This window comes from Podospora pseudopauciseta, chromosome 6, assembly GCF_035222475.1.
Source record: "Podospora pseudopauciseta strain CBS 411.78 chromosome 6, whole genome shotgun sequence".
In the NCBI taxonomy this organism is placed as follows: domain Eukaryota; kingdom Fungi; phylum Ascomycota; class Sordariomycetes; order Sordariales; family Podosporaceae; genus Podospora; species Podospora pseudopauciseta.
The window spans coordinates 855,482-882,189 of NC_085895.1; the positions used below are offsets into that span (position 1 = coordinate 855,482).

The 26,708-nt window shown below is 52.0% G+C and overlaps 5 protein-coding genes and 1 non-coding gene across 6 annotated transcripts; 4 read left to right on the plus strand and 2 right to left on the minus strand.

Moving 5' to 3' along the window:
* Positions 1-734: 734 nt before the first annotated feature.
* QC763_605180 (uncharacterized protein) lies at positions 735-2,608 on the plus strand (the record flags this gene model as incomplete). The annotated part of the gene is made up of 3 exons (XM_062914358.1): positions 735-1,120; positions 1,179-1,331; positions 1,519-2,608. The coding sequence occupies 3 exons, from the start codon at positions 735-737 to the stop codon at positions 1,598-1,600; spliced, it is 621 nt and encodes a 206-aa protein (XP_062762588.1). The 3' UTR covers positions 1,601-2,608.
* Positions 2,609-3,010: 402 nt separating this feature from the next.
* On the minus strand, positions 3,011-3,877 carry QC763_605190 (uncharacterized protein; the record flags this gene model as incomplete). The annotated part of the gene is made up of 1 exon (XM_062914359.1): positions 3,011-3,877. The coding sequence occupies one exon, from the start codon at positions 3,875-3,877 to the stop codon at positions 3,011-3,013; it is 867 nt and encodes a 288-aa protein (XP_062762589.1).
* Positions 3,878-4,736: 859 nt separating this feature from the next.
* On the plus strand, positions 4,737-5,318 carry QC763_605200 (uncharacterized protein; the record flags this gene model as incomplete). The annotated part of the gene is made up of 1 exon (XM_062914360.1): positions 4,737-5,318. The coding sequence occupies one exon, from the start codon at positions 4,737-4,739 to the stop codon at positions 5,316-5,318; it is 582 nt and encodes a 193-aa protein (XP_062762590.1).
* A 69-nt stretch (positions 5,319-5,387) lies between these two features.
* Positions 5,388-6,401, minus strand: QC763_605210 (uncharacterized protein; the record flags this gene model as incomplete). Its single annotated transcript, XM_062914361.1, has 1 exon — positions 5,388-6,401. The coding sequence occupies one exon, from the start codon at positions 6,399-6,401 to the stop codon at positions 5,388-5,390; it is 1,014 nt and encodes a 337-aa protein (XP_062762591.1).
* Positions 6,402-6,584: 183 nt separating this feature from the next.
* On the plus strand, positions 6,585-9,503 carry SEC18 (transport between ER and Golgi ATPase protein). The gene is made up of 3 exons (XM_062914362.1): positions 6,585-7,115; positions 7,174-8,951; positions 9,004-9,503. The coding sequence occupies exons 1-3, from the start codon at positions 6,796-6,798 to the stop codon at positions 9,429-9,431; spliced, it is 2,526 nt and encodes an 841-aa protein (XP_062762592.1). The 5' UTR covers positions 6,585-6,795; the 3' UTR covers positions 9,432-9,503.
* A 128-nt stretch (positions 9,504-9,631) lies between these two features.
* Positions 9,632-9,702, plus strand: QC763_0090220. Its single transcript has one exon. It is a non-coding gene; the product is annotated as a tRNA-Gly (tRNA).
* The last annotated feature ends 17,006 nt before the right edge of the window (positions 9,703-26,708 follow it).

A 26,708-nucleotide genomic window follows, 5' to 3' on the forward strand; every position in this document is an offset into this window, starting at 1 on the left:
TGAGAAGGAGGGGGTGAGGTTTACGTTTTTTTCTTGATCAATACCGATAAGTGAACGTCGTCACCATACTTATTTCTCATCACATACCTACTTGCCTGGTTTGTTCTGGCCAAGTGAGTTAGTGTGTAGGCTTTTGGTTCAACGAATAGGAGTTGCCCTCCTCGGGGATGGATAGAGTCCGTCCTTATCCATGTCCCCCTCTCTCTCCCCCTCGTGATGAAATCGGCATGCCATCGGCCGACTGGATGAGAGGGGGGGAGGGGAGGAAGGGGGAAAATGTATAAAAGGGGGGGAGATGGCAGATATGTGAGAGATTGCTTTTCTTTCACTTTTCTTTCTTCCATTCTTTACAACGAGAACAAGTTGAGTTGGGCTTGATACCTACCATACTGCGCTACAGCTCTGTCTGCTTGCTTTCACACACACACACGCACACACACCATTACTTTACTACACTTTACCCAAGAGGAGAGACTTTCACAAGTGACACCTTACTCTTGGTCTTGTCCATCCAACCATTCTATCTATTCACAACCCTTTCCGCCACACACACACACACACATACACACATATACACACACATACACAAACATTTCACCCTAGTTACCTTGGGCAGAAAGTTTATTTATTTTTCCCCAAACCCAACGGTTACACATTTTTACCCTTTTTTTTATTCTCCCCACCACCGCCACCACTACAATCTTCTCATCATCACCGAACTTTGCCATATCAAAATGTCCCACTATTCAACCCCTTACTACCCCACTACAACCTCCATCCCCATCCCGCCCACCAAGTCAGCCTACCAATCCCCCTACTCTCCATACTACCCACCCGCCGAGGAGACAGGGACGTACTCCGTCTCGCCCCCTGAGCTCACAGATGATGGGCACAGTTTGGTGAGCACTGGTGGTTGTAGCTACTCTGTCGGTCCGTCGGGGTCGGTCTCCTCGGGGTCAGACTACTACTATGGTGGTGGGTCTGGGGTTGGGGGGGATGTTGCGGCGGGAAATGTAGCGAATGTGGATTTGAACGAGTACATGGCTGAGAGGTTCAGCGAGGGGGTGATGGATTCGGTCGGGGGGGTGATGGATGGGTGTACTGTGAGGCAGGCAAAGGCGTGAGTTTTTCCCTTTTGATTTTGGAGAGAGGAAGAGAAAAGCTGACAGTTAAAACAGTTCTGGCCATTTGAACGCCAAACACAGGGAACTGCTCGAGTTGCAGGCCAAAGCGCAGGCGAGGCTGGCAAAGACGAGGGCGAGGTTCGCGCAGGGGATGGAGGATGCGAGGGAGGTGAGGGAGGATTTGGAGTGGACTCAGAGGAAGGTTGCGTGAGTTTTTTGCCCCCCCTCCTTTTTTTTTTCCCTCCCCTTCAGCATTTCAAGCATGGGAATTTTTGGCTATCTGGCTTTGAACCCCTAAAAACCGCGAGATCTCAAATTTGGCGGACGAGCAGCAGGAGGCAAATCTGGGGACTGGCTGTTTTCTGAGAGAACAGGGGCTAATGATGGAGAATAGGTCGCTCAAGACAAAAGCGTCAAAGAAGCACACAAAAGAGTACACCAAAGCTCGCGCTCGGTACCCAAGCCCAGATTATTGAACCCTCCCCCTTTTTTTTTTCTTTTTTTTTTCTTTTTTAATTTTCTCAACCTTGTCCAAAAAAATTGTCTTGTTCGTTATTTTTCATTTTGGTGGGTACAGCAATTTCGATGGGATATCCAAATTTTATTTTTTTCACAGGTGAGGGCAGAAGGCTGGAGGAAAACCACAGCCTTGGGGAAGGAGTGAGGTTGATAATGGCAAGGCGCGCGGCAACACACACTCCACTGATCTCTGTTTTGTAAAAGCAGCGAGTGGAGGTTATAGGGCTGAGATTAACAGGGGGGGCGTGTGGTGTGTGGATGATTCTGCATTTTTGTTGCATATGCGCGGATGGGGATGGCGGGCGTTTTTTTTTTTTCGTTTTTTTTTTTTCTGGATTGAGTTTGGTTTCACGCCCCCTCCATCACGCCGCCGCTACGGGCCGCGCCCACCCACCATTCTTTTCCCCCTGGAATTTCCCGACTGGGAGGTAGTGGGGGTGGTGATTGGCGGGGGGAGAAATATGGGCTGTGGATGTTGACAGGGGAGATCTCACTGGGACTGGGGATGGCAAGAGAGTTTGGGGTGGGAAGAATTGATGGGTTTTGCTGCTCACACCCCCTCCTCTAGAGTACTGCACGTCAGAGCGGCATGGCGGGAGCAGGCGGATGTGCTGTGCCCAGAGGGAGGTGTGGATGAGATCAGGCGTGAGGACCAGGGGGTTCTGTTCGTTGGACCGGGAGATGGGTGCTCCGTGCCTTGCTTCTGGGAGTAGCCAGGCAGGTTTTTCCATGTGGACTGGGGTCTCAGCTGAGGAGACTGGTGGGGAGAGATAGTCATGGGCCTTCTCCGTTTTGCCGTTTTAGGGTAGCGTTTATAAGACGGGGTGATGATGGAGGGGACGGCAGCTGAACTTGTCTGTGGGTCGAAAACAAGGTCTGTGAGTAACGAGAGTTTTTTCCATTTAGTTTCTTTTCTAGCTGGTTAGGTCGTAATGATACCTTTCGTTTTTGGTTACCCGTGAAATCTCGTGACTGGTGGTCAGGTGAAGGTTGCCTAGGGTTGATGAACATATGTCCTGATTTCTGTCTTGCCCAGCTCTGTCATGTAGACACTAGCACTTGTTTTGTTTCGAACTGGGTCGATCATCTTACTAAGGTCATGGCTTGGTGCCCAACCAGATATGTAGCGCTTCGGCAGGTGGAAGCATGCAGTTTTGGACAGACATGCCTCGGACACCAAGGGGAAAGCATCACGTGATGCCACTGGCTATCTTTTGGGTGACAATGTGTTGAAGGGCAAAGAATTAAGAGTGGTCTGGTATGTACTATCAAATTGTAGTGTTACAAACTCAGTCGTCAATCATTGCGTTATAAACTTTTCCCACGCCAGAAGATAAATATGCTTGAAAAAGAATAGACGCTGCGTTTCAGGTGGCAGCAGCGAGGAACACCTCAGCTTTGGCTTCCGCCACTGCCTCTGGCGCTTTTGGTTCGGGACCAATCTGTGTTGTCTCCGGTTGGGTAGTTTGCTGCTGGTCTGAGTGCTCTTGGCTTTGTAGTTCTTGTTGCTGCTGTGGGACTCCCTTTGGCTGGCAAGGCTTCCTTTCCAGCCAGGTACCCACAGGTTCCAACCCATTCTTCTTCTCGAGTGGCTCCCAGGGGTTCTCGTTGGAGCGGGAGTCGTAGTAGTCAATGTACCAGTTTGGATTGTGGCCACCGCCACCTCTGCCGCCTCTGGCCCCTCCTCGGCCTCCTCTCTCACCAAAGTTGCCTCTGCCTCTTGCATTAAAATTACCCCGGGTGGTAGGGTTGGAACCTGACTCTTTGCGTTGTCCCTGGTTTGGACTATTACTGCCCTCCTCCGCTGCTGCTGCGCTGTGGCAATCTTCATCGTGATTGACCCTCTCGGTTGTTATCGCTGAACCTCGAAATCCCTTGATGAAAGGATCGGACCCTTGGCCTGTTGGGGATGGTGAGATGTCAACATGAGTATCGGTCGTGACGATGATGGGCGAGCAGGAAGCTCGGGTTGGACCGCCCCTAGGGGATGATGCGGGGTGGGTGCCGTCGGGCACTTGGGGGTGTGCTGATCCTTCATCTGACCGGGATCTCTTGCTTGGTGGGTGTTCATCAGAGATGGAGGAGGGACGGGGCCGGCGAGTGCGAGCGGTGGTGGTGAAGGAGGAGAAGCCCATCAATCTAGCCATTTCGGCACTTTCGTCATCTTGTTGGGGGTCATTTTGCTCGGTGTGATGGTCGCCACCGTCGAGAGAAGTTCCGCTGGGGTCGGGCATTCTGGACGTAATGAATGGGGAATAAGGATGAGGTGGTTAGTCGCCAGCTGACCTCGACTTGTGATTCAGATATGTGAGAATAAGTAGGTAGTGTTGTGTGCCGAGGTGCTTCGAAAGGTCCTTTGTGAGGTCTAGATTCAGCAGCTTGAAATCAAGCTTCCCTGCGTATTACGTTATTTCCTCGAGAAGCTGTTGAAGCTTGGGCGGGATGTCTCTTTGTTGGTGGGTGGTGGAGTGACGGGAGACCAGATGAAGTCGGCTGCCGTTAATGGAATTCAGCCTTGTGGGTCTCTCGCTAACCACGGGAACGCTCTAGCGGCTCTGTGTGTGTAACAGCAGCCGGCCGAGATGTCTGTGAGCTGTCAGTTTTCACATTTATTTTCCGTCTTCTCGATTTGCATAAGGTGATTGGGCTTGTCCCTGAACGGGAACTACCGTTGGTTTGAAGTCTAGAAGTGTGGTGGAAGGACCAACGGTTGTTCAACTGTCAAAGACGGCCCCAGGGTCCGCTATAAGGGTGGGGTTTTAGTGGGGCCACCTGCTTCTAACACAGTGAACCGAATGCCTGGAATAGAATCAGCAACCAACTCCTCTCTCGTCTGTGTCTTTTCCAACCTCAGTCAATCTGCAATCTCAGGGAACATGTGCCATTACACACGCTGCATGTCGCACCGCCGAAGCCGCATGAAGAGTTGGCTTGACACCTGTAACACCCCCTGAACTAGACGCTCGGACACGCACACCCCTGCCTCTCCTCACACCTTTCATATCTCAACCTCACTTTCATTCCATCACCACCATTCTCATCTCACATCTCACAGCATCATTTCCACCAGCATCATCATCAAACTCACCAAAAATGTCACCCATAACCCTCCACCAACCCTCCAAATACTCCCCCTCACCCACCACCACCACCACCCCCTCCCCAACCATCGACTTCCTCTCCCGCACCTGGTCCGTAACCCACTCCACCCTCCCCATGTGGCGCAAAGCCCGCAACGTCAGAATCACCTACTCCCCCCTCCCCCAACCCACCCCCGGCTCCCCTCTCAAAATCTCCGACCTGGTCGAGTACGAGCCCCTTGACGGGTCCTCCCTCAAAAACGTCCGCGGCGTCGACACCGCCTCCGTTCCCAACTCCCTCACAAGCTGGGACTGGCGAGGCTCCAGCTTTCTATTCTTTGTCACCTCCCACTGGGAAATCCTGGGGTACGGAGAGGTCCCAGAAACGGGGGAGCGATGGGTTGTAACTTGGTTCCAAAAAACCCTGTTCACGGCTGAAGGGGTGGATGTGTACAGTGATCGGAAAGAGGGGCCGAGTGAAGGGTTGAAAAAGGAGATTTTGGAAGCGTTGGAAAAGATGGAGGGTGGGGTCGGAGGGTTGTGTAGGAGGGATATGCACGAGGTAAAGGTTGAGTTGCCTTGGAGGGAGCAATAGAATGGTTTATTGATTTTGCGGTTGGGTATTATGAGCAGGGTTTGGGTATTTGGGGTATCATAGTGTAATTCAGCGCTCCGTGTCATCTCTACTTCTAGTGTGTTTCCTCTCCCTGTTTCTGTCGCGGTGGGATCTCTCTGAATGGTGACCGCCTTTCTCGTGTCTGGCGCGCTTGGGAGATGGAGACCTGCTTCTGCGCCTACGTGAGTCTCTTTCAGAGCGATGCCGATCCCTGCTTCTGCTCCTTTCTCTGTGCCTTCTTTCCCGGCTTGAGTTTCTGTCTCTGTGTCTTCGTCGGTCGCTGCTCCTATCCCTATGTCGATGCCTCCTCTCCCTTCTCTCTGACTTTTCCAACTCTCTCAGTTCCCTCTCTTTTTCCTCGTTTACCTTCCTTCGTTCTTTTTCCAGCTCCCTCACCTTGGCAGCACCGCTCTTCATCATGGCAAGCGGGTCACTCGACACCAACCTTGCCGCTTCCCTGGCCTTTCTGTTCGGGTCGTCCTTACCAAAGACATTTTTGCTTGGAACAACCGACAAAATTTGGTCATCCGGCGTGGCATACCATGCGTCACCTGACCCAGCCACAGTTCCAGGACCAAGACGGAGCTGAGCCTGCTCAGCCAGCTGCTGCTTCTTTTCCTTCTCCACATCCGGGTGTTTTGCATGAGTTTGTTGAGGCGTAAAAAGGGTGAGATGGCCTTTACTGTCGACCAAGTCATCTGGGGTATTCAATGTGGTGGGTGGCGCTAGTGATTGGAACTGTTGATACTGCTGCTCCTGGCGTTCTCTTGCGAGGCGTAACTCAAAGTCGGTGTCATCCTCTCCTTGACGTTTGCGTTTCTTTCGGGGTTCTCGTGGCTCCCTGACTGATGATCTGATTTCTGTGGAAGAGTCGGGTCCAGGAAGCGGTGGCGGGACCTCTCCTCTCAATGTGGCCAGCCTGCGCTCAGCATCCTGCTCCTGCATGCGCTGCTCGTCGGCTTCCTCCTTCAGGCGAGCGGCTGCCTCGTCGCGCCTGACGCGCTCGATGTTGGCTGTGTTGTAGACATTCCATGATTTCTTGCCTAGGAGGTGGAGAGGCATTGTAAAAGATGTTTATCTGGATAAAGATGTGATGGCTGTAGGAAGGGCCATCAGTGAGGACGTTGCACCTTGATGGCTGGCCGCCAAGACAAAATGGTGGGGTCCAACATTGGGGCGCCAAGCTGCCCATACATTAAAACGCCCCCTTTGTACACCGTTTCGCCTCATTATGTTGTGGGCCTGCGACAACAACTGCCCCGCTGGCGAGCTGACCCGTGGTAGCTACATTGACCTCGAAATCTATCACCAACTCCTCTCCTCCCAGACAACGAAGAAAGCGACTCGTCATATAAACTGTCCTCTTCTTCGAAATCACACCATATCAAAGCACTGCGTCCCGACACCTAGTCTCGTTACGCTACCAACCGGCACACCACAAACATACTCGAGCGAGATGGATCCGCGCAGCGCCCTCTTCGGCTCAGGACCCCGCGGCGGCGGCAGCGGTAGCGGTCTCCCCGGCCGCAACGTCCAACAACAACGACCCCCTCAGGCGGGATACCCTCCACAGCAGCAGGGAGGATATGGCTCTCCGCAGCAAGCCGGATATGGCCAGGCGCCACCACCTCGCCAGCAGCCAGGAGGATACGGCCAAGCGCCCCCTCCTCGACAGCAGGCCGGAGGGTACGGCCAGACCGGCTCTGGCCGTATTCCGCTCAGGTTGGCGAAGGTCGAGGACAAGACCCTCCAGTCGCAATACATCTTTGGCAATCTGTAGGCTCTTGCACCCCGTCTCTTGCCCATCGTGGACAACAAACTGACAGCAACACAGCTGCGCCGTCTCCCCCCGAGACTTCCCACCCAACCGCGAAAACACCGATGTCTACATCCGCCTCACCGGCCCCCAGATGAAAGGCGGAGGCGACTTTGTCGTCACAGCGCGCCCCGTCCCCGGCTTCCCCGATGGCTGCATCAGCTTGTCCGACCCTCAAAGAACATGGTGCGGCGTTGGTCTGATGGACTCGCTCGAGGGCGAAGTCTACGACCCCTTTGCGAGGAGCGCGCAGACCTATCTCGGCTCTATAGACGTCGAAATTGGGTTTGCGTCGCTGAGAAAGGTCGTCGACGCACCATACGATCAAGACGAGCTCGCCGAGCAGTTTATCGCCCAGTTTCAAAACCAGCTCTTCGCGCCAGGCCAGAAGCTGCTGATGGACGTCAAGAATGTGCCCCTGGCTATCACGGTCAAGACGGTCACCTTGACGGACTTGAGCATGCAATCGCAAAATGGCGAGGAGCCGCCCACGTTGTCAGACCCGCGCGCCAGGGGTATCCTGCACAAGCATACCAGCATTGGGTTCTACAAGGATGCGAGCTCGCCTCTGAAGCTCAAGGCGTCCAACAAGAGGCCTGCTGCTAATGCTATTATCAGCCCTGACTTCAAGTTTGAGGATATGGGTATCGGCGGTTTGGATGCCGAGTTCTCGACCATTTTCAGAAGAGCTTTTGCTTCGCGCATTTTCCCACCGGGCTTGATCGAGAAGCTGGGGATTATGCACGTCAAGGGTATGCTTCTTTACGGTCCTCCGGGTACAGGCAAGACGCTTATTGCCAGGCAAATTGGCAAGATGCTTAATGCCAGGGAACCAAAGATCATCAACGGTCCCGAAGTGCTGAATAAGTACGTTGGCCAGAGTGAGGAAAACATTCGCAAGATGTTTGCCGATGCCGAAAAGGAATACAAGGAAAAGGGAGACGAGTCTGGGCTTCATATCATCATCTTTGACGAGTTGGACGCTGTCTGCAAGCAGAGAGGGTCTGGTGCCGGTGGCGGCACTGGTGTTGGTGACAGTGTTGTCAACCAGCTGCTTTCCAAGCTCGACGGTGTGGACCAGCTTAACAATATCCTGTTGATCGGAATGACCAACAGGAAGGACATGATTGATGACGCGTTGCTGCGGCCTGGTCGTTTGGAGGTGCAGATTGAGATTTCCCTGCCGGATGAGTTTGGCCGGTCGCAGATTCTCAAGATCCACACGAGCAAGATGAAGGAGAATAATGTCATGGGGAGTGATGTTGATATTCTGGAGCTGGCGGCAAGGACGAAGAACTTTTCGGGTGCTGAGCTGAGCGGTTTGGTCAAGTCTGCGACGTCGTTTGCTTTTGCGAGGAACATCAAGGCCGGCACTACGGCTAGTGTCAGTGAGGATGTGGTGAACATGAAGGTTGGCATGCAGGATTTCTTGCACGCGCTGGACGAGGTCAAGCCCGCGTTTGGTACTGATGATTCGGAGCTGGAGGACGTGTTGCCGTTTGGGATCATTGAGTACTCGAGGGGGATTAGCCATATTCTCAAGGACGGCATGCTCTATGTCAAGACTGTGAAAGAGCAGCCGAACCTGAGGGTGATGAGTGTTTTGCTTCATGGGCCGAGGTCGAGCGGCAAGACAGCGCTCGCGGCGAAGATTGCACAGCTGTCGGATTTCCCTTTTATCAAGCTTATCACCCCGGCGTCGCTGGTAGGTTATAGGGATGAGCTGGCGAAGAAGGATTATTTGCATAAGTTGTTTACGGATGCTTACAAGTCCCCGTTGAGTTTACTCGTTATTGGTAAGCCCCGTCCCTTTTTACGCAATCAGACAAGGTCACTGACATTTCTCAGACAATATTGAGCGTCTCATCGACTGGGTCCCCGTCGGCGCGCGCTTCTCTGGCTCCATCCTCAACACGCTCGTCACGCTTCTTCAAACCCCACCACCCAAGGGGCACAGGCTGCTCATCCTCGCCACCACGTCGCAGAGATCGGTGCTGGAGCAGCTCGACGTCACGACGGCGTTTGACAACCAGATTCCCGTGCCGGCGATCTCGGACCTGGGCGAGCTGGAGGCGGTGCTGGGGCAGGTGGGGGCGTTCGATGGGAGGCACGGGCGGATCGTGCAGGAGATTGAGCGGGCGACGGGGAGCAGGGAGGTGAATGTGGGGATCAAGACGGTGTTGACAAGCTTGGAGACGGCGAAGCTGAGCGAGAGCCCGGAGGAGTGGTTTGTGGAGCAGATTTCGGGACAGATTGCTAGGTATCCTGGGGTTTGAGGGTTAGAAGGATAGAGAAGTTATATAGAGGTTTTTTGTCTCTGATGCAAATAGGGTGAGTTTAGAAATCTAGGGGGTTTGCTGAGGGGAGGTGGTGGTCTGGTGATGTTATGGAGTGGGGGGGTGGAAGTGATTTGACAGGAACGTATGTACTACCTGTAGGTATGATCCAAGGAGACTTTTCAACAAACCACCCAACAGCATCAGTGGTTTAGTGGTAAAATCCATCGTTGCCATCGATGGGCCCCGTGTTCGATTCACGGCTGATGCATAGCTTTTGCTGTCATGTCACACATGCTCTCTTTTATTTTTCTCTTTTTTTTGGGGTCTCTCATCTGTTTTTCTTGCTCTTTTGCAGACAATTTCCCGTTTTGTTTGGGTTGGGAGGGGGGTAAAGGGGCAAAGAGAATGCTGTGGCTGGCTCTGGTTAGGAAATTGGGACGTTGAATCCCCCTTGGGCAGGTTTAGCGGTTGTTTTACATAGGACTGAAGTCTATCTTTTGGGTGGAGGGTCAACTGCCTATCGCTTGTTTTGATGACTGAAGGAGTGAGAAGTCGGGCGTGTTTATATCAGGGATGGTGGTGGGAGGGTTGAGCGAGAGCGGCGGTGGTGGATAAGTAGGTTTGGTTGTGTTTGGCGGTTGAATGGTGTTGAGTGGGGCGGGTGTTTATAGGAATATCCTGGAGATATTAAAAAAAAGAAGGGGGGTTGGGGTTGGGGTGGGAAAAGATAAACTGTGCCTTAATGGGAAGTAGTAGACAGAAAGCCAATTAACAGGACGGAAAGAGACTGGCTGATGTGTTTTGGATAGGTAGCTTGGTCAAGCATCTTGTGTGGAATCAAGAACCGAAGTCTTGGTTTAGATGTCTTCTTGTTAGATGACTCGAGTTGTGTAGGTATCTTTTGGAGTGCGGGATATATACCTATGTACGAAGTATCCATGGGAGAATTGGTATCACTATTCCTGGGTGCCTAAGGTAGGGTAGGGTGTAGCAGTTGGGTTGACGATGCCAACCTGGCTCATGCTTCTGAGCTGTTGTGTAAGGTGGGCGCAGACTGGTCTCGCAGAGCTTGTATGCGTCGATTGTGGAAAGCAAAAGGTTACTTGTCTTCATGTTCGAAGTTGTTTGTACCTTCTTAGCAATAATGCTTGTTTCAATGACCTTGAGTGTCGATCTGGCTTATAGGTAGCTTGGTGCACTCCCTCTGACCTATTTCGGTGCTGCTTCTTCTCCGATTAGAGAGCGTGATGGAGTCTTTTGAGTAGAAACGCTTATCTCAGTGGACGCCAATATCTAGATAGTGGCTCATACTATAGGCAACTGCCTTGCTCGGCGTTTAGGAGCTCTTGTTGTTTTGTAGTATTAGACGAGATTGTTTTGCTGAGTCTTTTGGCAACTGGCAACAACATTAACTACGCTATGTTTACCTGTTGGTGTTCAATTCCTGTCCTTTGACTTCGGGATCTTTTCTTCAACCTTACTTAAATCACATAGGCAGAAGGTCTTTACTTTTGAGCCCTATACCAAGATAGCTAATTTCTGCCATACCGCAACTCTTTCCTGAACATGATCGAGATAAGTCTCGAAGTCTTTCCAGCTTACACCAACGCTAACGGCTCAAATACAGAGTAGCTTTCATGAAGCTTGAATTGTCTTGGGTACTTTTGCGTAATCACCATCTCTCTACCGCACAAGTCTCAAGTCATCCGCTGTACTCGTGATGGCAACACAAATCCGAGGCGACGGTGACCAAGGTGACGCGAGGTGAGAGTCACAAAGACCGAGGAGGCGGTGTGCTGTGCCTCTTCTGCTGTGCATAATGCCGTAAGTCCATGTAACTGCTGCAGTAGCAGCCACATCAGCATCCCTACCGATAGTACAACAGCATATAACTGTCAATTTTCTCTACCTAGGTAAGGTCATCAACCGCAGAGGTTACAGTGTACCAGAAGAATGGCTCAGTTTGATCGACCCGTATGGTTGACGTGTTGGTAAACCTCCTGTTCATATAATCAGTCCCCAGCAGTATAAGACACAGCTGTCAATACCATTTCAGGGGTCATCTGAAGCTCCCAACACAATGAGGCACATGGTCTCCAGAGTATGATAAGAAATCCCGAAAAAGGAACAAAACACTCCGGGACCCTCTTCACACCCCTCCCACCTCATACATCATCACTCATAAGCGATCATCAGCATCAGGAGCGAGCCGGATCCATCCACCCCCCTCTAACAACTCACCCAACCTCCAAAAGTCGAAACCCGAATCACAAGCCCAATCGTCAGTTTTTTGATCACCAGACCAAAAATACGCCCGACCCCTACTGCAGCTAAGTTATTTTCCCGAGTCCGAAAGCTTTTATTTGTCCGAGAAAGCCACGTTTTTCCCCCTTCCTCCAACCGGATCACGGCGGAGAAAATATCGGAGAGCGCAACACCACACCTGTATCTCTTGTTTCAAGATTCAATGTTTTTGTTGAGTTTGCATCCTGTCTATGAGCTGGCTTCCTATTTAGGGGAGGCATGCCCGTTGACACTGCCGACAGCCATCATCACTTAGGCGAACATGAAAGTGGTGCCGGAGGGTGTGGTGAATGATGAGCATACCCGTTTCGGGATCTGCCCGTCTAAGGTTGTCAGTCGTCGTTTGGTAGCATCGGCATCGGGGAGTGTGGAAACATAAACGGTCAACTGGAAGAAGAAGAAGAAGAAAAGCATCCGGAGTGCACGCTCGGAGGTGTGAAACAACACGTGGGGTGCATGGTTCGACACGAGGTTCATGTGGAGGTTGGGAACGCCGGTGGTAATGATCACTAACTGCCGTCTGTTTGGGTGGCTTATTCGTCATTCTATCTGCTATCTATGAAGATGATACTATCACAACTTCCTACTTAGGACCCTCGGTTCGAGCTATATCGGTTTCAGAGGCTGGCTGGTCTCGTTAGATCCATCCCTACCTATCCACATTCACATCTGCCGACCCTGAGGTAGTCGATAACGACATCAAAGACTCCATTCACAATCTGACACGCCCACTCCCTCGGCACATCATCTTCTATCAACATTCCATCTCCAGCTTCTATCTGTTCCCCAACCCCATGTCCAAAACGTCAATGCCCTATCTCGGCAACGGAAGCTCGCGTGACAGGGAGTGGATCCCTTCTCTCTTAGGTCCCATGATGACCATAACATTCCTTTCATATGATAACAACTACCACTATAATCCCAAGGGCCCTCTCCGGACCAAGCCTCAATCAAGACTATTTTCCTCGGGTTCGGGAAGCAAACCCATCGTGTATAAAAATATATATATAAAAATTAAGAAAAAGAAGCGCGTTCCTTTCAAGTTCTTGGCCTTGAAGTTGAGGTTTTGGGAGACAAGGTTACATTCCACCCCAGTCTTCACCCCCATGAGGGCTACCTATATCATAGCTCTGATATACCCTTCGCTTCGAACCAAAGACAAAAATCATCACCTCAATAATAAGCTGGTAGCTCGCTTGGATGCACGTTCTTGATACATCAGGTTTGCGATCACATGACTACATTGTTTTTATTTCCCCGACATCGGGTTCTTTTCATTGATGACCCAGGTACAGGTATCATCACATATGGGCTTCAAGTTGGCGTTGCATCCTCCACATAGCATATGCGTCTGCATTAGCTTCACGAATTCAACGTTTGAGATAGATCACTTGCATATACGCTTGTTGTTCAAAACGAAAAGTAAGAAAGAAAAAAACTCAACTACCGGAATTGATTCTGCAATAGACTCCAAGCGACGGCAACATCACACGGGGAAGACCTCTATTTCAAAATACATCATGCATACCACTGTAAGGAGGAATCAAATAAAAAAAAAGCGCGGGGTGCATATGCATCATGTACGTACCGTGATGCTCTAACTGGCCCTGAGAGAGACCGTTGGGAAACAAGAAATGTTCGGTTACGGTACTGCAAGTTTGTCTATCTTTAGCAAGCTCTGGGACACCGCTGGATATGGGGAAGGCGGATGATGAGATGTGAAAGAGTATCGGCACCTGCCTTGTTGCCAACAGCTAGTCTTTTCTGGTAGCTGAACGACGAGATATGCAAGATGCATGCAAGATAAGATCTGGGCTTGGCTCTGAGTGAAATAGTGTCGGATCAAAGGTTGTCCCAGTTCAATCTATTATATTGACTTTGACAACTCGAGAGTAGTGTGGGGTTGGGTTTCAGTGGCTTGTGTCTCTGTCTCTCTTTGAACAGCTTTCGTATGTGTATTTCCAAGCATGCTCGTTCGGCCTTTGAGGACCCTGACGGCCAAAGCTCGAACCCTTAAAAAACTTTACACAGAGGTAGCGTTTGGCTTTGAGTAATCTTGTTGTGTCTATACACAGTCCTGATCTCCCTGTCTGTGTTTCGCTAGTTTTAGTTCTTGACTTTGGAGCTTCAAAGACTTCAGCTTCTCATTCACTCTCTCAACTGCACTCAACAACGCCTTCACAAAACATTGACAGAGGTCAACATGTTATTTAATATGGAAGTCTCACGGATCCCCAACACTTTGTCTTGCCTGCACCCAAGTGAATCCTGGAGCTTCAAGGTATCTACCGTCCCATGCTTCAGTCTACCTATCGCAAGACTCGAGACAGCTCAGCATCGCGCTCACCTTAACACCTACCAAAGACACAATGCTAGCCATCCTTAACTTGTTGCTTCAAAGTTTTTTCAACACCGTACCAGACACTGTCGCCACCTTATTCGGCTCTCTCAGCTCCCTCAGCTCACTCCACCAAAGTCTCCATCTCCTTCCTTCAGCTCAGCCAAACTCCACTCCATCCATCGGCTCCCAGCAAGCATTCGCCATGTTGATGATGCCTTCACCTCCCACCCCCATCTCCACCAAAAAGCCCAACGCTCATGCGATGCTCCTTTCTTCACCCTCTTAAAATCCCAACTCCAAAAGACCCCATCCAAAACCCCATCACGAAAAAAAACCCACCAGATCGGAACCCCCGGTAGCGACCTTCATGGTTCACCAAACCCACCAAACTGTCATCGATTCCACACATCACGCCCTCCCTTCCCATCCCCACCACCGTTCCCTCGTCCGATATTCTCATTTCTTTTGTTTTGAACCGATTCAACATCTCGATCCAAACTCCACCAAAGGAGCTTCCCACCAAACCCTCCCCACAAAACTCCGTCCCCTTCGGACAACCACCATCTCCTCCCAAACCATGGACTACCCTGTCATCCTTTATGGACAACAAACTTCCTCCACGCACCCCCTGCCAAACCCTCCCTAACCCACGTGGATTTCGCAATTGTGATTGATAGATGTGATCAACCAAACCAACTTCAGCTTCAACGGTCCCAATTTCACCACCACGTGGCTTACCCAACATGATAACCATCCCTCCGGCAACGCTAACTAGTGTAAACCACTCCCTTCGATCACGTTTGCCCAAGAGTTCCAGAAGCTCTTGGTATGTACACAAGAAAAGAAAACCGGCGCCGTCTCCCTCACCATAATGCAAACCAAATCTTGGCATTCAAAACCCCAGTATCCCTCGTGCCCCGACACACCGATGACCACGTTTTTCTCTCTCTTCTCCTCGGAGCTCACGCCGAACCGGCAATCCGGAGGGGGGGGGTGCGTGTTTCGCCATCCAACCCCGAAAGGTAGTCAACTCCGATATCCGTCCCCCCTCCCGGCCAATAACCCAGCTCCGAGCGGGACGGGGGTGAGGTGGTGACTGACTTGAACCCTGAGGTCCAGCACGTCCAGGAACGAAACACCCTCCCCCCCTCCTCCAAAAAATGACCTATCACCACACCTACTACTGCTACTGCTACTACGCCAGCTCCAGCCATGCGTGTATGTACGGGTAAAACCCAACTACTCCTAGTCAGGAACGCCCCCACTCGTCCCCCTACCTTCCTGAGTGCGAAACCATCCCATCATCACCTAAGCCACCAACTGTACAGCCCGCCCTCAAAAGCTTCTAGCCTCCAGTGATAGAAGCCCATAGCGCACGCACTGCGCTGCCCATCTCATCACCTATCCAGGGCGGCACCGATCAGCAAAAACAATGTCTTAAACATCCTTGTGCAATTGTGTCATGCCTGTAGTGTCCCCAAGTCATCATTGTCCATGCGTACACTTACACCACCAAAATGTCGTGACCCAACCTGCATTAGTAGGTAGCCAGCCCTCCTAATACAAACCTGGGCACTCAACCACCAATCACCTCCCCCCTTCGCATTCGTCTCAACTTCCTGCATTACCCTCTTTCTTTCTACGGATACCAAAACCCTGAAACACACAAGCCCTCCCCTTACCCCCTCCTCAAAGACCCGTTCTGGACACACGGCAGAAGTGAGGGGCAGAACGCACAGACCCTATCTGCATGTCAATCTGTCCAGTGACATCGGGACTTCGGCCCTCTAGTCGTAGTGTGCATCCTACAATTCACCACAACCAGGAAGGAAACAATAAAATCTCTTTTACATACCTGTTTCTGGCTCCAGTCTTTGCCCTTGTCTAATGTAGACTCCATCTTCAGCCCGTGTTTGCATAATCAAACGTCAATGCTCTTGCAGAGAGAAAATCCTCATTGTTACACCCCCCCCTTCCCTCGCTGGCAGGCAAAGGTGGATTGATGACAGTAAGGAGAGGGGTCTGCTTGAACAGTGGCGTCGTCCAGACCGTTTGCTAGCGTCATTAGTTTCACTCCAACTTTCATGCTTCAATCTTCTTTTCCGAATCCTCTCGCCAGTGCTCCGCCCAAAAGTGGACAAGCAGAATCAACCAACAAGCAAGCCCAAAAAAAATCCACAAACTCGTAGCGTTCGTGCCGGTGTCATTTCGGCCTTCCTGGTGACAACGCCTCGTGGGTTAGCCGGGTGCGAGATATCAATTTTCTTTGAGAAAAGCCAAAACGTCTACTAGCCCGATAAGCTTAGAGTATATGTGGAATGCTGCGGCGTGGTCAAACGGTTTTGATGAGCGTCGGTCTCATATATCGACCTGATAGACCTGAGCCCTTCTTGGAAAGTGGTAGATGAACAATACCATAACCTCTTGGGTCGTAGAAATGCTTCATCATCTATGTCATCCCCCATCCTGTCCTGTAACAGCACAACATGGCCAGTACCAAACAAACAGCAGCGTAGCAGCAAAGCAGGAATCCCCGACCAAATTACGCACATCCAGCAGTGTCCGTCCCCCTTCGTCCACAACCGCTAATCTCTCCACTCTTCCCTTGTGAAGCCATCGTCAGAATCCAACTCCAGTTACGTATCCGTCCGCTCCACATGGTTGGCAGCAGCCAGAGCACAGATAAGGCTTGGCATCTGAGTTTGACAGCGCCGAGAAAATAGCGTGGGCTAGGGTTCCTGGTTCCCCAGCGTCACACTAGCCCGACAGGCTAAAAAGGCCGAGCAGCTCATCTCTATCATTGGCCCGTTTGGCCTTCCATGGACCGTCGAAATCGAGAAAGGGACCCTAACCCCTCAGCAGCTTGGCCTGAATCTTTCTATCCCCGATCCCTGTTGGAGAAGGGTGAAGGGGAGCCCCCGCTTTTGCTTGCTGAAGAAGTGGTGATCCTCTCACACCCTGTAGTGTAGGTGGTGGTGTTGTGATAGCAACCATCGTCCAAGACAAACGGCTCCAGGCTGGCTGGTAGGGTGGTGACCATAGTGCCAGTTTCGCTTTCGTGAATACAAAGCTCTGAAAACTCTGCGCAATCCGGACAAACTGGGAACGCAAGCGATGGTTGCAGTGACAGTGGAGGTTGCCATTGAGGAGGACTGACTTGCAGCGACCGAGCGAGTGAGGGGCCGGCCCGTTGAAAAAAAAGCAACAAGCATCAAAGTCAAAGAGCATCACGATTGCTGATGACCCCCTCCATCCACAGTTCACGATATCTTTGCGTTGCAAAGGAAACATGATGGTGGGTGTAGGACAATGCATAATGTCCAAGGTCGGAGCAATCCTTGACGATGGGAAGACTCAGCTCGCATGATGTCTTTTGATGAGGTTTACGGGCTGCTCACCAGAGCGAAGATCGCTTCCCTACGCTATTGGAATTGTTGGCTAACGCTTTGCTTGGTGCTGACATGGAGCAGGGACACACCTGGTTATTATTAGCCTCTGATATTCTTCTCGTTTTCAACAACGGATCAAGTGAACGGGCGAACCACCGCTTTGGGAGCAGGGTCCAACTGGACAAGATCGTCGATGTTTTTCTTACCCTAGTTTCTGTTGCTTGATGGAATTGTTGTGAAGAAGCCCTCATCCTGGACTTTCATCAATTGACCAACTCTCAAGCCTCACGACTGGCAGAGCTGATGAAGGAGGATCTCGGCCAATCCGGGCTTTTGACTCCCGGCCATACCCCTGTTGGGTTGGAGAGAAGGGGAAGCTAAACCCGAGCTTCTGGGGCCGGAATACCACCCAGGCCACGTGCAGATCATGCGGGGTTGGCGAGCACAACGAGACTTTGCCCCTACCAGAGACATCTTCCGCGCCGAAAGGTCTTCTCATCGTTGACGAGCATACGATTCTTGGTACGAATCGGAGAATGAGTGAAAGCTATTCATATGTCGTCCATCCTTGCCATTCGACAGAAATTCCTCTTCGTGCCATGCATGCTGGAGGGGCGGGAACGCCGCTGTTTCGTAGAACTCCAGCTGGATGGAAGCCACTATCTCACCGGTCGTCAAGGATGAAGATGGATGGCGGGCGGGTGGTGGCCTGACTGGCTTCGGCACGTTGGGACATGTTGAAGAATCCCAGTCTAGCCTTGGGCTTTACCTGCATGTCTCAGGTCGGTTAACAGCTTCTTTCCAAAAGCATCAGGTTCTATGCCGCACTAGTGTCAATCTGGATGAAGAAGTGTTTCAAATCTGAGGGCTTTACACTCAAAGGGATTCTGTCCACTACGTGTTTCGAATCTCCTACAAAGCAGAGATGGCACAATCAAGTAGTCAACTCGAATGCCGCCATTTCCACACACATTCCTGGCGTCAATGCCCTAGCAAAGGAGATCAAAGTTCCCGGTGTTCCAAGACTTGGCCACGTGCAAAGCCGTCATCACAGCTAGCCACGCCAGGTTGAATTCATGTCGATCAAATCCCGAGGGAGCGGTGAGCTACTTGTCCAGTCCAGGCTCCAATGAGGCTGTTGGGTCGTGAAATTGCGATTCGGAGGTTTCGGCTTCCGGAAGTTCCCTACGTTTTCCCTGGTGCCTGCCGAGCTGAACTGAGGTCATTTTGATGTCCTGCTCGTAAGATAAAACTATTCGTGATTTAACCAGTCCGGGAATTGGTGGCCATTGTGGAAATGTCTGTGCCATCCAGTCTGGGGAATCCTAGATGGTCTCCTTTAGAATCCCACCGGCGGTGCTCGCCTCAACCATTGTGGTGGAGCGCCTTGGTGAGGTTGAGCGTTCAGCCCCAAATCCACAGGCTCGGGAGAAGACTGACCATTGCGATAGCTCATCTCCGCTCTCGGTAATCGGAATCGACACGAGGTCATCGTTTCTTCAAGTGCATTGTACAGATGTCTTGATCGTAGAGCGATGTCCAGTCTTTGGAACCACCATTGTGGAATCCATAAGCCGGTTCTTCTCCCGAAAAGCAGCAGCCTACCATACTATCCCTACTGGATCGGGTGATCAACATCTCACAGTTGGGGGGGTGTTTCTCTTGGCAATTGGTGAAGGCATCCAGCTCTTGGACAAATCATCGGTCTGGTCCGAACGGGCAACCCCCCCTGATCCGACAAGTCGATGGCCTCCTGAGTCGACAGCGCAATGTTTTCGAAAGGCCATCGCCCCATAATTCTTTGGCAGATAGCGGTGGCTGAGCAAAAGATTTGCACGTTGGAGTTGCTCAAGGGCAGCCACCAGAAACGCGCTTGCTCCCACCCGAGGCATTCGGTAGGAACGACCCATGATGTTTGCAACGAGCGTTCAATATTGCCACCCTGGACGGCCTCGTCGGAGGGTTCTCCTTTTGCCAGCCGCGGGGCATTTGCTCTTCCCATGGTATATCTGGACAACAGTCAGTTGACTACTGAAGAGCATCACGAAGTGAACATACCCACAACCATGCTGTACAGGACTTTGGCAGAAGGAGGAACCGAGTCCTGGTCTTTGATCCTATTTGATCATGTAATGCTTCCGTCCGCCAGACACCATGTCTCACCTGGATTACGAGACCAACGTATTTTTGCTGAGGTTTTGTACAACAATCCCTTGGCCCTCACTGTGAGCTGAGTACGCCTTCCGAAGGGGAATTGGAGACAAGGATCGGTCGCCGGTGGCTGCAACTGCCTTGAAAGGGAGACCACGAAAGCCAGTCTGGGTCTTCATTTGTTCCACAACATGGGGCTAGAGGAACAGATAACCTTAAAATGACCATAGAAATACCATTGAGACGGATGCCATGCGGCAACCCGGATGGCGGCCAGCTGCATTCCACATCATGGCAGTAAACTCACATTTCGAGCCAATATCATCTTTGCCCAATGCAGCTGGCCGATGCTCGTGATAACCTCAACATCAAATGGCCGGATGTCTCCTGTGCACTAGGATCTCTAGAAAGCCGCAAGCCTAGATAGATAGACTGCAACCTGGTGGCGCCGAAGATACGAGAGCGGTGAGTGAAGCTGTTGCAGGCCCAAGTTGGCACTCGATAGTGCAACAACCTTGGTTAGACAACCACTCGCATCACGGCAGCGCAACACTCTCTCGTGTCTCGATATTGAGCGGCAATGACTTGTGCTGTCTGAGACCGTGATCAGACTGGGTAGCGGGCGCAGCGAGGGTACCATTCGCGAACAAGCCGCAGCAGCCATCACGAACGTAGAGGAATCCCTTCGACTCGAGTCGGAACTTCTTTGGTGGTGATATGTGCCTTGCCGATATGCAAGAGCGAGGAGACCAAGCCCGTTCGCCACGAACCGCTGCAGGGGAGACGGATGCCAGAGCTAGGTTTTCTTGGCCCTGCGCCGCACGGTTTTGTAGAAGTTGAGTGCGCATACGCTATTCTCCGATAGGCATGGTGTTGTGGGTGAGTTTGGTGGATGACTGAATGGGATGCAAAAGACGACCATTATCGACGAGCGTGTGAGCGTGTGTGTGTCTCTGAATACTACATCCGCATTGATCTGTCAGTATCCGCTATTGGTATCGTCGCCTGTGATGGAAATAGATCCGCCGTAGGAGCAGTATACCGTTGATAGCCAAAAGGGCACCGAGAAAGCAGAACTCAGGTCAGTTTCGATCCCGGTTTTTGCTGGTTGGTTGGATCTGCGTTTGATTCTCCGGCCGTTGGAGGGTGTGAATGCCCCTCATCAGTTCAGTCATCACAGACTGACCGCCAGACCCGTCATGGAGGGGTGAGAAGGAGAGAGCGTGTGATAACCCCCCCTGAAGTGACGAAAGCGGGCAAGACGGTAAATCTTGGCCCTGGAAACAAAGTGCGATGCGGGATCGGCTCCTCTCCCGGAAGCCCGAGTACGGCGGGTCTAGCCAAGACCGTGAGCGTTCCTGGTGTTAGGAAACCAAGTGCCGGGAGGGCAGAGCCGGCCGTGTTTCTGAGATGACGAGTTCGGCTGCTGGCATTGTTCATGCTCGCATCGTTCCGGGCCAAAGGCATGAGCCTAGAAGACGATCTCGAGGCGATCATGAAAACAAGGCATCATCCATGACGGGGCTGCGGATGGGAGGATGAGTGAAGGTGAGGGTCGTCAACGGCGGCCGATCTGCAGGAGGACGTGGGAAGCTGCATGTGGATTCCTGTTTATCGACCAATTTGCCAGGCCTCTTTTCCCGGTCACATTGTCATGATATGGAGCGGTGAGGAATGGGCTCGAAAGGGAAGGACCATTACGAAGCACCTGGCAGAAAATACCGCGAGGAGGGTTCTGGGTTCTGATGGTGAAGCAAGAGCGATTCTGGACCCCCCACTTCAGGTGAAGCAGATGTGGCCTGTGCAGCAGGTTGCTCCTCTTCCAACCAATGGCGTGTAAGACAACGTTACACCCACCCAAAGAACCACCTCGATTCTTGTCACACAACCGACCTGAGACCTTTAAGGCTCAGCGTCCCACGCAGGTACCGCCTGCCATCTGCCACTTGCCACCTGGCCGTCGATATCGGCTCTTTCTCAAGTCTTTCAAACTTTAAACAGCAAGTACTCCGTAGGACTGTCACCGTGATAGACCCTCACCTCTGTAACGATGCCACCGTGATGTAAGATATTCTAGCAGCCGTTGGACATGACGTCCGGAAATGGAGCCAACTTTCGCCGTTCCACGTTTTGCCTCGGACTTGCTGCGAGTGATTGATCGATCAGTCAGCATTTTACTGAGTGGACATCGTATTGTTCCGGGGAAGCTCGCTCCTTCTCCCGGCCCACCAAATACGCAGTTGGACGTTGCCGGCGATAGCTGTGCCACACCCGGACAATTCGGGAATCTTGTGCTGGGCCAGAGAGCTCCATGGAGCCTCTCCTGTGTACAGAGCAAGATTGCCGACGGCTGGATTGCACTTCAACTCGGCCGGGGGGACCTTGCTATTGATTCAGCCCGCAGCCGGTCCGTCTGCGGCGAGAAGGTCATCAATATCGGCGTCGTACGATGTTTGCGTCCCTAAGATCTAGATGCTGGCTTGGGTACTCCGTACTGAAGGTGAGAGAGGTTGAGCCCTGCTGGGCTAAACCATTCCTAATTCAGCGCAGCCCCTACCAGAACCGCGACGGCTCCGAAATGACCGATCTCGTTTATCGTTGTGACAGGAAGATCTCAAACCAGCAGCAGTGATAGGATTGTTGTCGTGTTTGATGTATGCTCGTATCGACCTTGAAGATTGTGATGAGTGGTGGGTTGGTGACAGACCAACTCAAGAGGAACATGGCATTCTGCAGGCAAGTGATCAATTCTCGCTGCATGCAGATGCAGAGGCATAACAGCGGGATGATATTGGCAAGGAGTCGCGGATCCTTGGTTGCCAACCGGGACGTTTGCCGGGCCTGGAAACACTCGACAAATCAGAGGGAATGCGCAACTGAGGCAAAAAAAGTCTCGCCACAGCCTCTATGGATCTAAGGAGGCGGTCAGTGATAACTTCACATCAAAATGTTGCTGTGAAAGACCGAGCCTCGGAGAACAGGTTATTCCATCCTACCGGACTTGGATAAGACTTGTTTGTTGGTCCAAATTGCTTGCATTTGCGTGAATCTGGTCTGTGGTTGTTCCCATCATCGAGGACTGGAATGGCCGAGCCTGAAGCTGCGAACGCTTGGTCTGTGCAATCATGCAACAAACCATGGAAAACCCCAAGCTTTTGCGTTCGTCGCCACCAGCTGGTTTTTGTCGATATATTGGTCGACTTAAAACTCCTTTCTTGTTTCGATTGCTTTCATGCTGCGCTCTGCCCTCCGTATTCTGCATCTAGAGCCCTCGTAATGCTTTAACCCCGACCTCGTAACCAGAGACCGGCAAAAAGGTAGGCCGAAGGCGAGTGAGGCAGTGGTTCAAGACAGAAAGCGAGGTGGGGTTGAGATGTTTTCTGTTTCGACTCAGTTTCAGATGAAGTGATGAGATTGCGGCTTCCTATTGGATGTCACGATAGTCCGGGGCAGTTGAAGTCTTCCACGTGCAGCCACGTTTTATCCCTGCAGAGATCGCCCCGCCCTATCGTATCAAAATGACAGACTGAAGAGACTCGACTCTTGTGTGTTTTGCTTGAGCATTTCCAGCAGACTGCAGGTTCAAACAAGAGTCTGACATTGATGCCACCAGGTGATCAGAAAAGAAATTGATCCCTCGGTCACCTTGCTTGGCTAACAGCGCGCGATGTCATCTGCCCCGCCACAGACCCCACATACGACGACCACCCGCTCACCCCACACTTGGCTGGTTGCGGGGAGGTGATGAGAATGACGGAGATGCTTCGTTATTCAGACAAGCCATCCTGAGAAAGGGGGCACACCTCTTGGCCGAGCTCGGGTCACCGGGCCAGTGCTGTGCAGATGGCTTCACGAACTCCTGCTGGAACGGTCCATAGATCTGCACCCAAGCCACATATCGGTAAAGAGTTGCTGTCAAAAAGTCAAGAAATAGCAACAAAGCGTTGCGTCGGAGTTGTCAAGGACCAAACTCCCAGGTTGACAGGTTCGCCGCCAGAGTTGCACCAAAAGACTACCTTGATCCTCAGAATGCGGGGGACGGAAAGCAGAATAAAAAAAGTCTCCTTTCATCCCGCCTGGACACGGGCCTCAGGACCCTTCCCGCAGTGAATATCTCGAGAGTTGTGGCAAGAGGGTGCAAATGAGAAAGGGTTTGCGCATTGCAACATTCCATACCACACACACCATCACACCTTGTAGACACACCTCAAAGACCAAACAGGATGGACTGCATCGGAGACCTGTTTTCCCAGCCCCTGACACACACACAGCTTGCCAGCTTGCGTAGAGGGGTGATGTCAGTCAGAAGTCCAACTAGGCACGTTGACGTTGTTAGGTATGGGTTCTATGTGCGTCAGGCATTACAAATATGACGCCTCTATATGCTGCCCGAGACTAGCGTTGTTTCTGACTTGACGATATCAGAGCGTACATAGGCGATTGCGAGGGCTGCACCTACTATGCCTATCCCATCCCACCATCATCCCTTCATAGACAGAAACGGCACTTGTCTTCCTAATCTAGTCATTGGGGCTTTCGGCCTTTGAAGCAAGCAGGCAGGCAGGCGGGCAGACGAGCAGACGGGACATCCTACAACTATCGTGCCGTGCTGGTCTGGGGTACATTTGCAGATGCTTTACAGACTGGCCGCATGAGCTGCCAACTCATTCCCTTTGTGCCGTGGTCCCTCGGATCACAGAGTAGGTAAGTTGATATCTTTTTGTATGTTTCTGCTTTTGATGCCACCACGGATCCACAAGACGTCGCATCCTTGCTGGTTCATCAAGGGTAGCAGAGTGCAGTGCGGGCAACCCACCCTGCTCACCCCGCCATCGTTCATGGTGATGATGTGGAGCAGCCAATCATGCTCCAGGGCAGCACACCAAACCTGCCGCGCACAGACTCTATCCACCAGAAGACCGGCCGCGCTCAGGCTTTGGAACAAGAGATTCTTTGCACGACAGATCTTGATCAAAAGAGATGAAAACGTGGAGGCAACAGAGGTCCGAGAGAGGAAGCCGCGAAATGCCCTGGGAAACCAAAGAAGTGTCTCGGATCGAAATCTCACAAGCGCCAGCAGCCGCCGTTTGCCGCAAGCGAGCAAAGCTTCAAACTCAATTCACCCAACCCAGATACCTGGTTTGTTGGAGTTCCTGAGCAGCAACATCAATAACCTCACCCCTCAATGGACGTCATTCGCTTCGCCTACCTGCAGACAGAGTTTTTCATCTCCTGCGATGCGGTGAAGGGCAGAACTTGATGGCTGGCCACGCTACGAGCCGTGTCTGCATCGTTCCTTCACAGCTTCCCCCACACCAAGCAGCACCGGCCACACCTCCTGTTGATGCATTCTCTGCCGCCTCACCGTCCGTCATGTGAGCCCTCTCCTTCCTGGCCCCTTCTCGCCGAAGCATTCGGTATTTAAGCGAAACAATGTTACAGCGGCTTTTATTTACATACTGATTCAGCGGCCGGTCAAGCATGAACCCCTCCGTCGACGCAGCGGTGAGCCGGACGTCATGTACCGGTACCCCTCCCGTCGGTGGGTTCCACATCCGGCCTCCGTTCCTCTAAAAATGCTCGAGCCACATCTCCCAAGCAGCCAGTTTTGCTGCCGTCTGCCCCCTCCTCATAACGACGACAGCGACCTAGACCGGCATCCGAGCCGTCCCGCGGCCGGCGTTGCGGCCTTCTACATGCTTTTCCTGCAAATCATGTCCTTCCCTCTTTTTCAAGCCACCCGTCGTTGCTTTGGGGTGTCGCTTCCCCGCAAAAGGACCAGCTTACCTGCTGCTCACCTACAGTCCCTTTCTCATGCGATGCACTGCAACATCTAGAAACGCCACAATGGTATTGGAAGAACCACCTGTTTCAGCTCTCTGGTAGCGGCAGCACACTTCACGTCTGTCGAATCGTCGTCGGTGGAGAGACGGGAGGGCTCTATCACGGGTCTGGCCATGGTGTTGAGAACACCGGACTTCCCAGCGGGGGTATCCAGACCTCAGAATCATTTCTACGGTTCGAAATTTTGCACAATTACATACGGCATAGGACATATATTGTTTTTCGCCCTCCGCACAGCGGCGGCATCTCACAGTGGCTGTTGTCCCAGCAAAGCCTATAGCAGGCCTGCTAAAAACCACTGTCGATGGCCACGGCACGTCGTCCTCCAGCCGTCTTCCTTGCCATTCCGAGGGTTGAGAATATGGGGAATCCTTGTCAGACGGGTTCATCAGGCCCACGACAATCTCGAGGATTTCTCTGTTTCTGTGTTGCAATGAGGATGGTGGTGAGCCTTCCATTTCCACCAATGAGGAGTCTGATAGTTGGGGTGAACTTGAACAGAATTTCCCGTCAAACGAGTGCGGTGCTGGCCGCGACCTTGGGAACTGGACCAATCGATTACAATTTACTGGGCACTCAGCGGTGGTCTGGGCCCTGGTTTTCTAGGCCAAGCCCTAGCCTGACCATCTTGCTGGAGCCACTTGATCCCCCAAGACCCCTCAGGAGATACGCAAAGCTTACCCTGACACCAGCCTCTATCCACAGGGCTATAACACAGGCATCGCTGTGATATCGCCAAAAGCAGAAGCTTTCCGCAGTTTGGTACACTAGAAAAACTAGTAATAACTGTTTGCTAAGAATCACAGCACACGAGGCGAGGCCTTGTTGACCGGCCGACACACAGGATGGCCCCTGGACGGCGCCCTATTGCAATATTGACTGGAGGCTCTTCATTGCTAATCGTGAGCGGGGTTGGATGCGACCTTGGGATCATCACCTTTCACTGGTGTCCACAAAGAACGATCCAGCTCCTGCAATGCTTCATCATGCGGATATTCGCCAAATGCAAAGCACTTATCCGATCGATCCAACGATACGACTAACGATGGCTAAGCAGGCCGTCCAGGATCCTCACCGCTTGACCAATCTCCCCTCGGCCTCTAGTTCCAGCGCATCCATGATCGCAGGCACGCGGGGCAACCACCATGAGGATGTTTACCAACTCCATCATGGCTTGATGTCTGTGAAACGCAGAAACAATAAATGCCTCTGGGACAAAACAAAATCACTTTAGCCTTTTCCCGT

Excerpts from the sequence above, each read along its gene's own strand:
- SEC18 (XM_062914362.1), top strand. The coding sequence starts at position 6,796 with ATGGATCCGCGCAGCGCCCTCTTCGGCTCAGGACCCCGCGGCGGCGGC. Across the intron at positions 7,116-7,173 it reads CAATACATCTTTGGCAATCT|CTGCGCCGTCTCCCCCCGAG; the intron begins GTAGGCTCTTGC and ends ACAGCAACACAG. Across the intron at positions 8,952-9,003 it reads GTTGAGTTTACTCGTTATTG|ACAATATTGAGCGTCTCATC; the intron begins GTAAGCCCCGTC and ends GACATTTCTCAG.